Source organism: Pteropus alecto, unplaced genomic scaffold (genome assembly GCF_000325575.1).
Source record: "Pteropus alecto unplaced genomic scaffold, ASM32557v1 scaffold67, whole genome shotgun sequence".
NCBI classification, from domain to species: Eukaryota; Metazoa; Chordata; class Mammalia; order Chiroptera; family Pteropodidae; genus Pteropus; species Pteropus alecto.
In genome coordinates this window covers 10,379,227-10,390,685 of record NW_006441061.1, presented here as the reverse complement: position 1 = coordinate 10,390,685, position 11,459 = coordinate 10,379,227, and the positions used below count along the sequence as shown (strand labels likewise).

General features: G+C 55.6%; 1 protein-coding gene across 1 annotated transcript in view; it reads right to left on the bottom strand.

The window, feature by feature from the left end:
- Window positions 1-11,459, bottom strand: part of CACNA1B (calcium voltage-gated channel subunit alpha1 B) — a 123,815-nt gene that overhangs the window by 105,525 nt on the left and 6,831 nt on the right. Inside the window, exons 5-6 of the mRNA XM_025051272.1 lie at window positions 3,519-3,622; window positions 618-733 (exon numbers count right to left, since the gene is read on the bottom strand). Coding sequence (XP_024907040.1) covers window positions 618-733; window positions 3,519-3,622 — 220 coding nt within the window. The remainder of the gene's footprint in view (window positions 1-617; window positions 734-3,518; window positions 3,623-11,459) is intronic.

The following is an 11,459-nucleotide window of genomic DNA, read 5'->3' as shown; positions in this document are numbered from 1 at the left end:
CCCCCAAAGATATCCCTGTTCAAGGGGGACCATGACACTGAAAGCATTGCGCTAGGACCGTGCAGAACTTGAAACAAAAACCCACGGCTGAGCTTTGTCTACCAAAATATATGCCCTGTGTCCCACAGACAGATGCCCCATGTCCCAAAGACACCCCATGTCCCACTGACACCCCGTGTCCCACAGACAGACGCCCTGTGTCCCACAGGCCCCATGAAGAGGGCCTGGGGTTTCCACTCACAAGTCACCCTCTCTGAGAACAGCCAACTAGGCGGTTCACACTGAGAAGGCCCCCGTAAACCTCGCAAGACACAAACAGGCACCCCGCATGAAGGCAAGAGCACTGGCCTGGGGCGGGGACCAGGGTCAGAGGCTCCAGGCTCGACAGGGCGCAGAGCCAGGGAGAAGGGCTTAAGGGCTGGGCACCTGGGTCTGACAGGCAGAGACCAGCTCTGGGCCGGGCCAGGGGCCCAGAGCCCAGCAGCCCGTGTCAGGGCCCTGGTGAGCTCACTCCCGTCCTTCACGTGACCTCGGCTCTGGTCCGCTGGGTGGGTCCCGTCCAGCTCGAGGACGGGGAGGGGGAAGGACACTGGACAGGCAGCAGCCCTAGCTCTCACCGGCCTTGAAGATCCACTCCAGGTACCCGTTGAGCTCCCGCTCGATCTGCTGCTGCCGGCGCAGCTTCAGGAAGGCCCGACGGTTCTCCACCCGCTCGCGCTCCTTGGCAAACTCGCTGTGAGGCAGCCGCCAGAAGAGCACAGAGAGGGACTGGGTGTGAGCGCCCCGCAGACCCGCAGGCTGGGGGAACGGGGAGAGGCAGGTGCAGGACGCCAGCCACTCCCAGGAGCCCCGCCCTTGGCCTCTTCCAACCCAAAGAGCACTCAGGGCACAGGTGGACCCTCCCTGCTCAGGCTCCTGCAGCTCCTTAGGACAGCACCTTGGTCCTCAGAGGGGGCTCCAGAGGGCAGGGACAATCCCGCACGCCCCGCCTGGAGCAGACTAGGCATCACCCTCTGTGACCAGCACTGCTATCTGCTGCCCTACAGAGAGCTTCTGGACGGGGTGCCCCAAGGGGCTCTCGCTTCCTTTCTTCTGCTGGTTGAGATCCAAAGCATTGCCAAGGGGAGGAGGGACAGATAGGAAGAGGAAGACAGGGCTAGACCAGGGCAGGCCAGGGACAGAAGGGAACCGTGCCAGAGCCACCGGCCTCCCTGCCAAACATCTGTGGCTCAAGGCAAGCAGCAGAGAGCACTTCGCCCCCTTGGCCCCAGCGCACAGACTCCCAGCCGAGCTGTCAGGCTGACTGTGCCAGAGGAAGCATCCACGCGCACGCGCACACGCACATGCACGCGAGCGCACAAGCACACACAGGTGTCCGGCCTGGCTGCACCCTCTCAGCTCAGGCACGGGGCAGGGTGCAGCCCCACAGCAAAATAGCAATGCCTGTCCTCCACGAGGGGCTCTCTCCCAGGGAAAGCAGCTCTAGGCTTGGAGGAGAGAGCCTGGCAGACCTGACCGCTGGCGCACAGGCTCGGCAAGGTGGCGGAGAGCTTGGCTCTGACCAGGACCAACCCCTCACCTGTGGCCAGTGTCTACCAGGGCCTGCGATGCTGCAATCCTAGCAGTGAGAGGAAACAGTTCCTGCCTGGAACTGCCATTCCCTCCAAGTCCCGAAACTACAGAAGCTCAGGGTCCTTGAGGGCAGGAGGGCCTGGGGGCAGGAGTAGGGCAGGGACAATACTGCTGAGTGCACCTGAGAGTCACAGGCAGGAAGTCAGTGCAGCAGCCCCTCCCTACCTGGTGGCTGGTGGCCAGCCTGCCTCCCAGGCTTCAGTCCTCACTGCTAAGGGCCAGAGAGGGGTCGCCAACTCTGCCCGTCTGAGATGCAGGGAGAAGAATGAGGCCGGATCATCCGCTCCAAGCCCCAGCCACAGCAGAGCCCTCCCAAGCCAGGCTGTCGAGGGGCATGCACCTGCCGCTGCCTCACAGGGCGCCCAGGGCAGGGCCCACACATTGCGCACTGACCGCTGGTGTGAGGGGCCCACAGCATCAGCTGGACGAGAACCCTGGGTCTCTCTGCTGGACCGGGATGCCCGAGGAGGAAAATCCTCCCCAGAGGCCACAATGCTCACGGGTGGGAGGAGGGCTGGCAAGACAGCCTGGCCCCGCTCGGTGCAGGGGCCACACGACCCACCCTCAGCCTCCTCTCCCACCCCAACCTTCAGCACGTTCTCCAGGGAGCTGCGCAAAGCTGCCCTGAGCCTTACCACGAACCCACTCATGCTCCTGCCACCTCCCCCGACCCCGCCTGTCCTCAGCGCAGGCACCACGCCCTCTGGACCTCTGGGCCTGCACACAGCTCCTCCACCTGGGAGACTCGCCTCCATCCTTCACCAAGCTCATTCCTGGTCCCCTTTGGGTCTCAGCTGAGATGCCCCATCGCAGGCACCTGCTCTGAACCCAGGTCTCCCCGCTCCCCACTTCCCTTGCCAGCTCGGACATGCAATTTCCCGAAAGGAGTTCTACCTCTGTCCCCTTCACCGTGGCGTGCCTGGTCCCTGTGCAGGTGCTTGGAAAGACATGCTAGTAACAATAATACTCAGAGAAGAAAGGACCAAGGCTAAGGACTCGTTCCAGAGCCAGAGCACGTAGCCAGAGAGGACAGCCACTGTCCTCTCAATGGTGGCTCCTTCCTAGGCTAGCCCGACAGCTGCCCTCAGGTCCACAGGCTCCTCCCAGCCCAGCACAAGAGCCTGGGTCCTGAGCCGGAATCTTCAGCATGGGTGGAATGGACACAGTCCCCTCCAGCCTCACAAGATGTCTGACACCAAGGCGGGGGCAGGGGCAGGCCAGGCCCCAGGCCCTCTACCGCCTTCCCCGCCAGCTCCCGCAGCCCTCAGCCCCCCGCAGGGCAGGAGGGCACTGTGCGCCTCACTCCCTGCGGGGTCAGGAAGCACCTCTCTGGAGGATGGGCTCCAGAGCTGTGCCCTCCCTTGTCCTCCCCTGGAGGAGTTTGGCGGACTGGTGATCAGGCAGGAGGGACCGTCGGGGCCAGGGCTGGGGGAGAGGAGGTGACCAGACAGAAGGGGCAGGCAGGGCCAAGGACAAAGGGCAGGAAGTGATCAGAGAGGAGGAACAGGCAGGGCCAGGGTTGCGGGGGGGGGAGTCACCACTGAGACTGCTGACCACCCCCTCATTCCCTGATCGTGGCTGTCCGAAAGCCCACCGTGGACCCAGGTAAGAGGCAGCAGCAGCTGCCCCCGCACTCAAGGGCCAGGGTGCTGGCCAAGGGTGGGAGAGAGGTAAGCAGGCCAAGGCCGGGGGACGATCGAGAGCGAGTTCAGAATGCAGCACAAAGAATAGGCTGGCTGAAGCTGAGGACGCTGGGCATGACCGCCTGTGTCAGGGAGGGCAAGCCGTGTGGACAGGCCAGGCCCCGTGTCCCGCACGTCACACACACCTGCAGCTGTCCCCGGCCTGAGAACACAGGGCAGCACACAAGCCCACACGGCCCTTACCCAGAGAGCACGCCCAGCACCAGGTTAAGCATGAAGAAGGAGCCGATGATGATGAGAGGGATGAAGTAGAGCCAGTTCCACGTGTTGCCGGCCGCGTCATTTGTCTGGAAGCAAGAGGAGACGAGGAAGGGCGTGTGGAGCAGACGCAGCCCCAGCCCCTCACAGACGCCCGGCGGGGTCCAGGCGGTGGGAGTCTGGGCAGGACCCACAGTCAGTGTTGCCCCCCTGCCCCACAGAGCCCTCTCTGAGTGAGGGGACGCTCGGCACTCCTGGCCATTGCCCAGCAGTGCCAAAAAGCCCTGGACTCATCCCAGGGGGCCGAAGGCCGTACACCCAACCTCTATGGGACCCCTCCCCAGGCTGCTGAACTGATGAGGCAGCTCCTGCACATGCAGCCCCAAGGCACACAGCACGGAGGCGGTGGGCCCCGTGCCACAGAGCCCCAGAGCCCCAGATCCACCACAAGTCCCCGTGCTACCAGGGAATAGCTCTCGCCTGGGTCTGGCCCAAGACTGCCTGGGCTCGGGCGTGCCCACACCACTGCCCAAAGGGAGGGCCTCTGGCCCAGACCTGCGGCTTCTACAGCACAGCCTGCAACCGGGCAAGCGCCTCCCAACCCAGTCAGTTCCCAGCTGTTCTGTTTTGCGGGCCCCCAGCAGACGTGGTCCAGAAATGACCCAAGAAGGAGTGAGCACCACAAGGCAACTGCCTGGCCCTTGGCTCCTCCTTCAGAGGCAGCTCACCAGTCAAGGGCCGGGGCCCTGGGCATGACAGAGGCAGGACAGCCCTGAGGCTGGGGCTAGTCCCAGGTGCTACGGTGTGGGTCCCCACCCTCCAGCACCTGCTGGCCTGGGCAGGATTTACAGGCTCTACCCTTGGGAATCCAGGGTCCTCTGCACTGTGACTTATTGTGGCTTCAAGTGGCTTCTGATTCCTGGATACTGACCCAGACTGGACATTCACACTCCAATGGTAAATGCCAACCGCACTGCCTGACCACGCCTCTGCCAGACCCACCGCAACTCCGGCCTGTGTGCCATGGTGACCACCAAAGCCACCAGCCTCCCCGAAGGACACCTTCAGAACCTGCCTCCTTCCTAGGAAAACAGAGAGATGCTGCTGCGATCTCAGCCTCCTCACCTACTCGAGGACCTGACTCCTACGTCCCCCTCTCCAGAGGAACATGCCCACCGGCAGCCAAGCCACACTGTGCTCATCTTGAAAAACAAAACGAGACAAACCAGGACTTTACTTCTGAGAAGATGGAGTAGACACACTCTTCCCTATTTCTCCCACAAAGTACAATGAATGCCCAGCAGAGCACGGACAGAGCAAATATAAAAAGACTCTGAAAAAGTGGAAAGAAAAACAGGAAGCAGACAAGCTGGGACCTCTGGACTCACGGCAAGTTTGTTTTATGTCTCACGTATCCCAGACTTGCAGCTGAAGAAGCCTGCAACCTGGAAATGCCAACAGGTACAGAAAAAGAATCAGCAACAAAGCCAGCTCTCTCTAACCAATAGGGAAGGAAAGGGGTAGCCTAGCAAGACACCAAACTTCTAGACCATCACTGCACTACTCCGGCCGGACACAACAGGAAAACGGTGGTGCCACCTCCACCCCTGCCAGCAGGGACCCAGCAGAAAGCTGAGACATCTGCCCTCCCCACACTGGAATGAGTCAACCAAGCTACCCATACCCTTCACCCAGGGTGTCAAAGAAGGACAAGTTACCCCTCTGCTGCTCTGCCCACCTCTGTGAGGTTCGTGGAGGCCGCTCGGAAGCCTGGACCCCACTGCCGCACAGCGGTGCAGAGCCACGCCCCTCCCGACTGAGCGTCAGAAAGACCAGGTGGACAGTAGGGCTCCCACCAGCAGCAGCGAGGCGGCACCCCCGCCCTCTCACACAAGAGAGACCATGTGGCAAACAAGGGGGAGACGCGTCTAATCCTTCCAACCAGGGAAGTGGCCTAGAGGCACGCCCTAGGGGAGCCAGAGCTGCCACCCCACTCAGCAGAAAGGTGGAGAACACCCCAGTGTGTCAGCAGACGCCAGGTAGGAAACCAGACTTCTACTCCCACCCTGCAGCAGCAAGGCAGCAGCCCCCCTTCCCCTGACAGCTGCAGAGAGGAAGCCAGTTAAAACCAAGGCTTAAACAAGATCCAGGGTTTCACAACAAAGTACCAAAAACAGCCAGTTTTCAGCTGAAACGTGCTTGTCATACCAAGAACTGAGAAGAGCACAAGCAATGAAAAAAGACAATATATGCCACGATGTTTAATTTTGTGTGTCACCTTGACTGGGCTATATTTAGGCAAACATTATTCTTGGTATTTCTGCAAGAGTTTTTGGATGAGATGAACAGTTTTACTGATAGATTGTGGTGGGCCATGGTGTTGTGGGCCTCATCCAAACAGCCAAAGGCCTGACTAGAACAAAAAGGCCAGTCTTCTCCCGAGTAAGAGAAATTCTAGCAGACTGCTCTCAGACTTCATGTGCACCACTGGCTCAAGTGGGTCGGATTACATATGTAAATAGAACCTCTATCCTATTGGTCTGTTTCTCTGGAAAATGCTGACTGACACAGATCACCAACACTGAGATGACAGAGATGACAGAAGTATTAAAGGGAACAGAGTAAAGATCAGTGAACTGTAAAAGAGAACAATAGAAATTACCCAAGTTGATAAACAGAGAAAACAGACTTAAAAAAACAACAAAACGAACTATCAAGAAAAAGCAGACCAGAACTTTAAGGATTTGTGGGACCATAGCAGAAGATCTGACATCCATGTTTTCAGAGTAGCTGAGTACAGAGGAAAGAGAAGAAGGCTGAAATGTACTGAGAAATTGACGGCTGAAAAATTCCAGAATGTGGCAAGAGACATATCTATAGATTCAAGAAGCTAAGAGAATACCAAACAGGATAAATGCAAAGAAATCCACAATAAGACATATCATAATCAAGCTCAGGAAATCAAAGCAAATTTAAAATCTTGAAAGTGGCACGAAAGAAATGATGCCTCATTTATCGAGAAAAACATTTCAAAAAATTTCTCATCATAAACCATGGCAGCCAAGAGGAAGTGGCACAATACTTTTCAGGTGCCGAAAGAAAATAATTGTCAACCAAGATGCCTACACCCATGAAAAATATCCTTCAGGAACGATGTGGAAATCTAGACATTCTCATATTAAAAACAAGGGAAACTGGAGAATTTGTCAACAGGAGATCTACCCTAAGAGAATAGCAAACAAAAGTTCTCTAAACAGAAATGAAATGAAAAAAGGAATTTGTTGACTATTAGGAAGGAAGAAATAACAATGAAAAGAGTAAAAATACGATAGGAGTAAATAGATTTTCTTTGTCCTTTGAGTTTTCTAAATTACATCTGACGGGAAGCAAAAATTATAGCACATTCTGACATGATTCTAAATATATGTATAGGAAATGCTTAAGGTAATTGTACTGTGAACAGGGGAGGGTAGAGAGACATAAGGAAAGTAAGGGTTATATATTTCACTTGCACTGGATAATACCCTGAGCCAAAAAACAAACCTCAACACATTTTTTTAAAATTGACAGTCTTTCAAATTCAGTGTATTCTCTAACCATAACAGAATTAAACTGGAAATGAATAATAGATAGATGATAGGAAATTCTCCAAACACAAAATAAGCAAAACAATTCTAAGTAATCCATGGGTCAAAGAGGAAGTGTAAAGGGAAATTTTAAAATATATTGATTTGAATGAAAATGAAAATACAATATATCCAATCTGAAGGACACAGCTAAACCAGTTCCAAGAGGGAAATTTATAGCATTAAATACATATATTACAAAAGAGGAAAAGTCTCAAATCAACAATTTAAGCTTATACCTCAAGCGGCTAGGAAAAAAATGAGCAACATAAACCCAAATTGACCAGAAAAAAAGTAAATAATAAAGACAACGGCAGAATCAACAAAACTGAAAACAAAAACAGTAGAGAAAATCAATCTTTTTAAAAGTTGGTTCTTTGAAAAAAATCAGTAAAGTTGACAGGTCTCTAGCACTACTGACCAAGAAAAAAAGAGAAAAGACAAATTATCAATATCAGGACTGCGGCAGGGGCCAGCAAATATGGAAAGGATAAAGACTACTACCGACGACCCTGCATGCGTCTGACAACCTGGACGAGGCAGGTCAGTTTCTCAAAACACAAACTACCACATGCAAAAGAATGAAGTGGGTCCCGCGCCTCATTCCACATACAAAAATTAATCAAAATGGATCATAGATCAAAATACAAGAGCAAAAACCAGAAAAATCTTAAAAGACAACCTAGGAGTAAACCTGACTTTAGATTAAGTAACAGATTCTGAGATATAACACAAAAAGTATAAGTGGTAAAAAGAAACAGAAAAATTAGACTTCATAAAAATTAAAATAAAAATCCTTTGTACTTCAAGTGACACCATCAAGAAAGTGAAAAGACAACCCACAGAATGTGTGAAAATATTTGCAAATCACATATCTGATAAGGATCTAGATCTATAATATATAAGTAAATCTTACGGGTCAATAATAAAATGACAAATAACCCAATTTTTAAATGGGCGAAGGATCTGAACACACATTTTCCCAAAGAGAACATGTAAATGGTGTAAGGAGCACGAAAAGCATGCTCAGTGTCCTGAGTCATTAGGGAACTGTCCACCAAAGCCGAATGAAATGCCACTTCAGTGACAAAGAACTAGTATCTAAAATATGTAAAACTCTCTCGTCAAAGAACGATCCAAGAGGACCAGGGGCAACAGGTAGAGACATTTTTCACTGACGAAGACGTACACGTGGCACGTAAGCATGAAAAGATGCTTCCCACTCCTAGGAAGTGCAGGTTAAACCACAGCGACGCATCGGTTCACACCAGAATGGCTACTATGGTGGTACGCCACGACGCCCCCAAACACGAGGGTGCGGAAAACTGGACGATTCGCACACCGCTGGCAGGATGGAAAATGGACCACCCTCTGGGAGAGTTTTAGCTCCTTCGACAATGAACCGTGCAACTGCCGTGCAGCCGGCAACCGTGCTCACGGCGTTTACCGCGGAGGGCGGAGAGCTGCACCCAGACGCAGGGCAGCTCTGCCTGAAAATCACCCAAACCCTCTTGATGGGGGTGGGGGGTGACGCAGACCGTGCCCACCCACTTCTGCGGACCACTCAGCCACAGGAGGACAAAGCGCCGATGACAGGGAGTCATGTGGAGTGAGAGCAGCCGTACTGGTGACGGCAGCAGGGTTTCAGTCATGCACCCCTGGAACGGCAGGACAGGGGTCAGCAGATTCCGTTCCTGTCACCGGGGATGAAGAGGGGGGAGCCAGAGGGAAGTGGGCGTGGCTACGAGAGCAAGGAGGGACTCGTAGGGACAGAAAGCTTGGTATCTTAGCTGTGACAGTGTCCACATGACACCTGGCTGTGCGAAGTGCTGGTTCTGCAGGTTGTCACCACTGGAGGAAGCAGGGCAAAGGACACATGGTCTCTCTGAGTTGTCTCTTACAGCTGTTATCTCCAATTGGAAACTTTAAAAAAAGTCAGTTCTCAGATCTCTCCACAGTAACCTCCACCGCCGGGCTCCACGTCACAGAGCAAACCCTCGGGACAGCGGACGTTACCTGTCCTCCCTGACTGCCAACCTACACATTCCAGAGTCTCCTCTGCTTTCTGCCAAGTTCACACCTCCCTTAACCTCTCAGCAACATCAGCCCGGCTGATCGCTGAGATCTGTCTTAGCTGTTTCCAGGACACAGCTGGCCCGAGGCGTTGCTGCCCCTTCCCTCCCACTTCTGACTGCTGGGCTGGGCCAACAGCCAAAGGCTCAGAGAAGGCTCGGCCTGGGACCTTCTTCACTTCACCCCACCAGCCCCAGCACCCTCTCCCCGAACGTAAACACCATTTGTGACTCCAGACACACGCTCTCCGCCCTGCCGTCCCTCAGCCTCCCTCGCCCCAGCCGTACCGTCCACACCTCCACTGGGCAAAAATAGTTTCATCCACGAATTCTGTGGGCAGGACAGAATTCCTGCTCCCGCACTGCGCTCTGCTGACGCAAAGCTCGCTCCCAGCCCCCTCCTCAGTGAAGGCTCCAGCTCGCCCAGTGGCACAGGTCACGCGGTCCAAGTCTTCTTCCTCTGCCACTGCACAGCCAGGCAGTGAGCAAGTCCTATCTGCGGCAACTTCAAGACACGGCCTCTGCACCTGCACATCTGGACTGCCCGCCCGCCAGCCTTCACGCCACTAACACAGTGAACACGCGCACCACACGTACACAGTCGTGAGCCAGCCGTCCCTCCCACCGACGAACGCAGTCTGCCCCAGAGGAAAGTCCGGGTGAGCCCTGCGACAGTCCCAACACCGCGGGCAGCTCTGTGGCCACATCAGGTAGAACGCAGCCTCCTCTCAGCAGTTACACGCCCAGACCCAGCAGACGACAGTGGGGGAGGAAGGCCCCTCTCTGCCACCCCACGCCCATCACTGCCCCTCCTTCCTCGGCTTGTGGACAGGCTGTGACCCCAGTGCTATGGAAGCAGCAGAGGGCGGAGAGGGGACGGGCAGGGGTTCTGGTGTGCTGTCCCAGTGTGCTGCGTGTCTCTGGGCCTGGCAGGAATTTACTGCGGACTGGTCGCTTCCAGGACACCATTTGACCTCAATTACTTTACAGAATGCACCTCCGGGTGGAGCCTGCCCCCTACTCTGCTCCGTGTTCTCTGTCAGCATCCCAGCACCCCTAGTCAGAAGGTAAAAGGGCCCCTGGCTGCCCATGCTCGCTGCTACAGCCACTCCGTGACACGTAGGCTCCTACTCCTTTGCCCCCGCCGGCCCTCGGCCCCTGCCCTTGAAGTCCTAGGCGCCACTGCCCTGCCTGTGCACGCGAGGGGACCGCGAAGCCCCTCTCACAGGGCCAGGGGTAAGGGCCAGGCTCTCCCTCCGAAGGGTCCTCCTCAGAAATTGCACCTGATCGCCAGCCACCGACCCTGTTACTCCTCGTACTGGAGAGTGGGGCCAGTCACATCCTGGCCACTCGCTCTGGATGCCAGCCTCCCAGCGCCATCACTGTGTGCTGGTGCCCTGCCAAACTTCCAGGGCACCACCCCTGGCAACTACATGTCTGGTTTCCGGACGACACTAGGCCTTGCTTCCCCAAGGCCCTCTCCCTGCACCACTCGTCCATGTCTGTCTGCTTCCCAGCAAAGCCGCCACTGGGCCCTCCTGGCTAGGTGTGTCACACCAGAGTGTCTCAGGTACCCAGCAGCCAGCGCGTCCACACAAATGTGCTAGAGGACACCTCTGGGGCCCTCTTGGAATGCCGCCCCCCGGCCAGGGGCTGGGTTCCACAGGCAGAGGCCCATTCGGCTGAGTCACCTGGGCCAGTGGCCGAGCCCCGTGAGCACTGAGGGTTGGAGGCTGCTCACACACTGCCTCGTCCGGGTGGGGCTGGCAGGGATGCAGCCAGCTCTGAGCTATTTTTAGGGTCTGTCTTTGTGGAAATTGTTCCTTGACCGGCTGTAGAGGGAGAAGAGCCAAGCTCTTCGTCACTGCCTTTGTCCCCATTCCTTTGTCCCTCGATCAAACAGAGCTATCACCAGATGCACTCCCCCTCCACAGAGGGATCTTGTTCAACAGACCTCGGGCCAGCTTCCCTTAACTCCTCATCTGCCAGCTCAGCGAGCATTTACCGGGCACCTGCTTGAGGCCCAGCCCCGAGATTCAGCTGGGCCTCCATGGAAGAGGCACAGAGCAGAGGGGTCTGCCTTTTCCTCCTGTCCACCACCGTGCCACCTGCACGTGGCTGCTAGAGGGTGGGGAGCACAGGGTTGCAGGGGCTCGCAGCCCAGGCCTCAGCGCAGAGCACAAGTAACACCTTCAGAGGGAAGCCCCTTGTGCTCCAGGTCGCCGCCC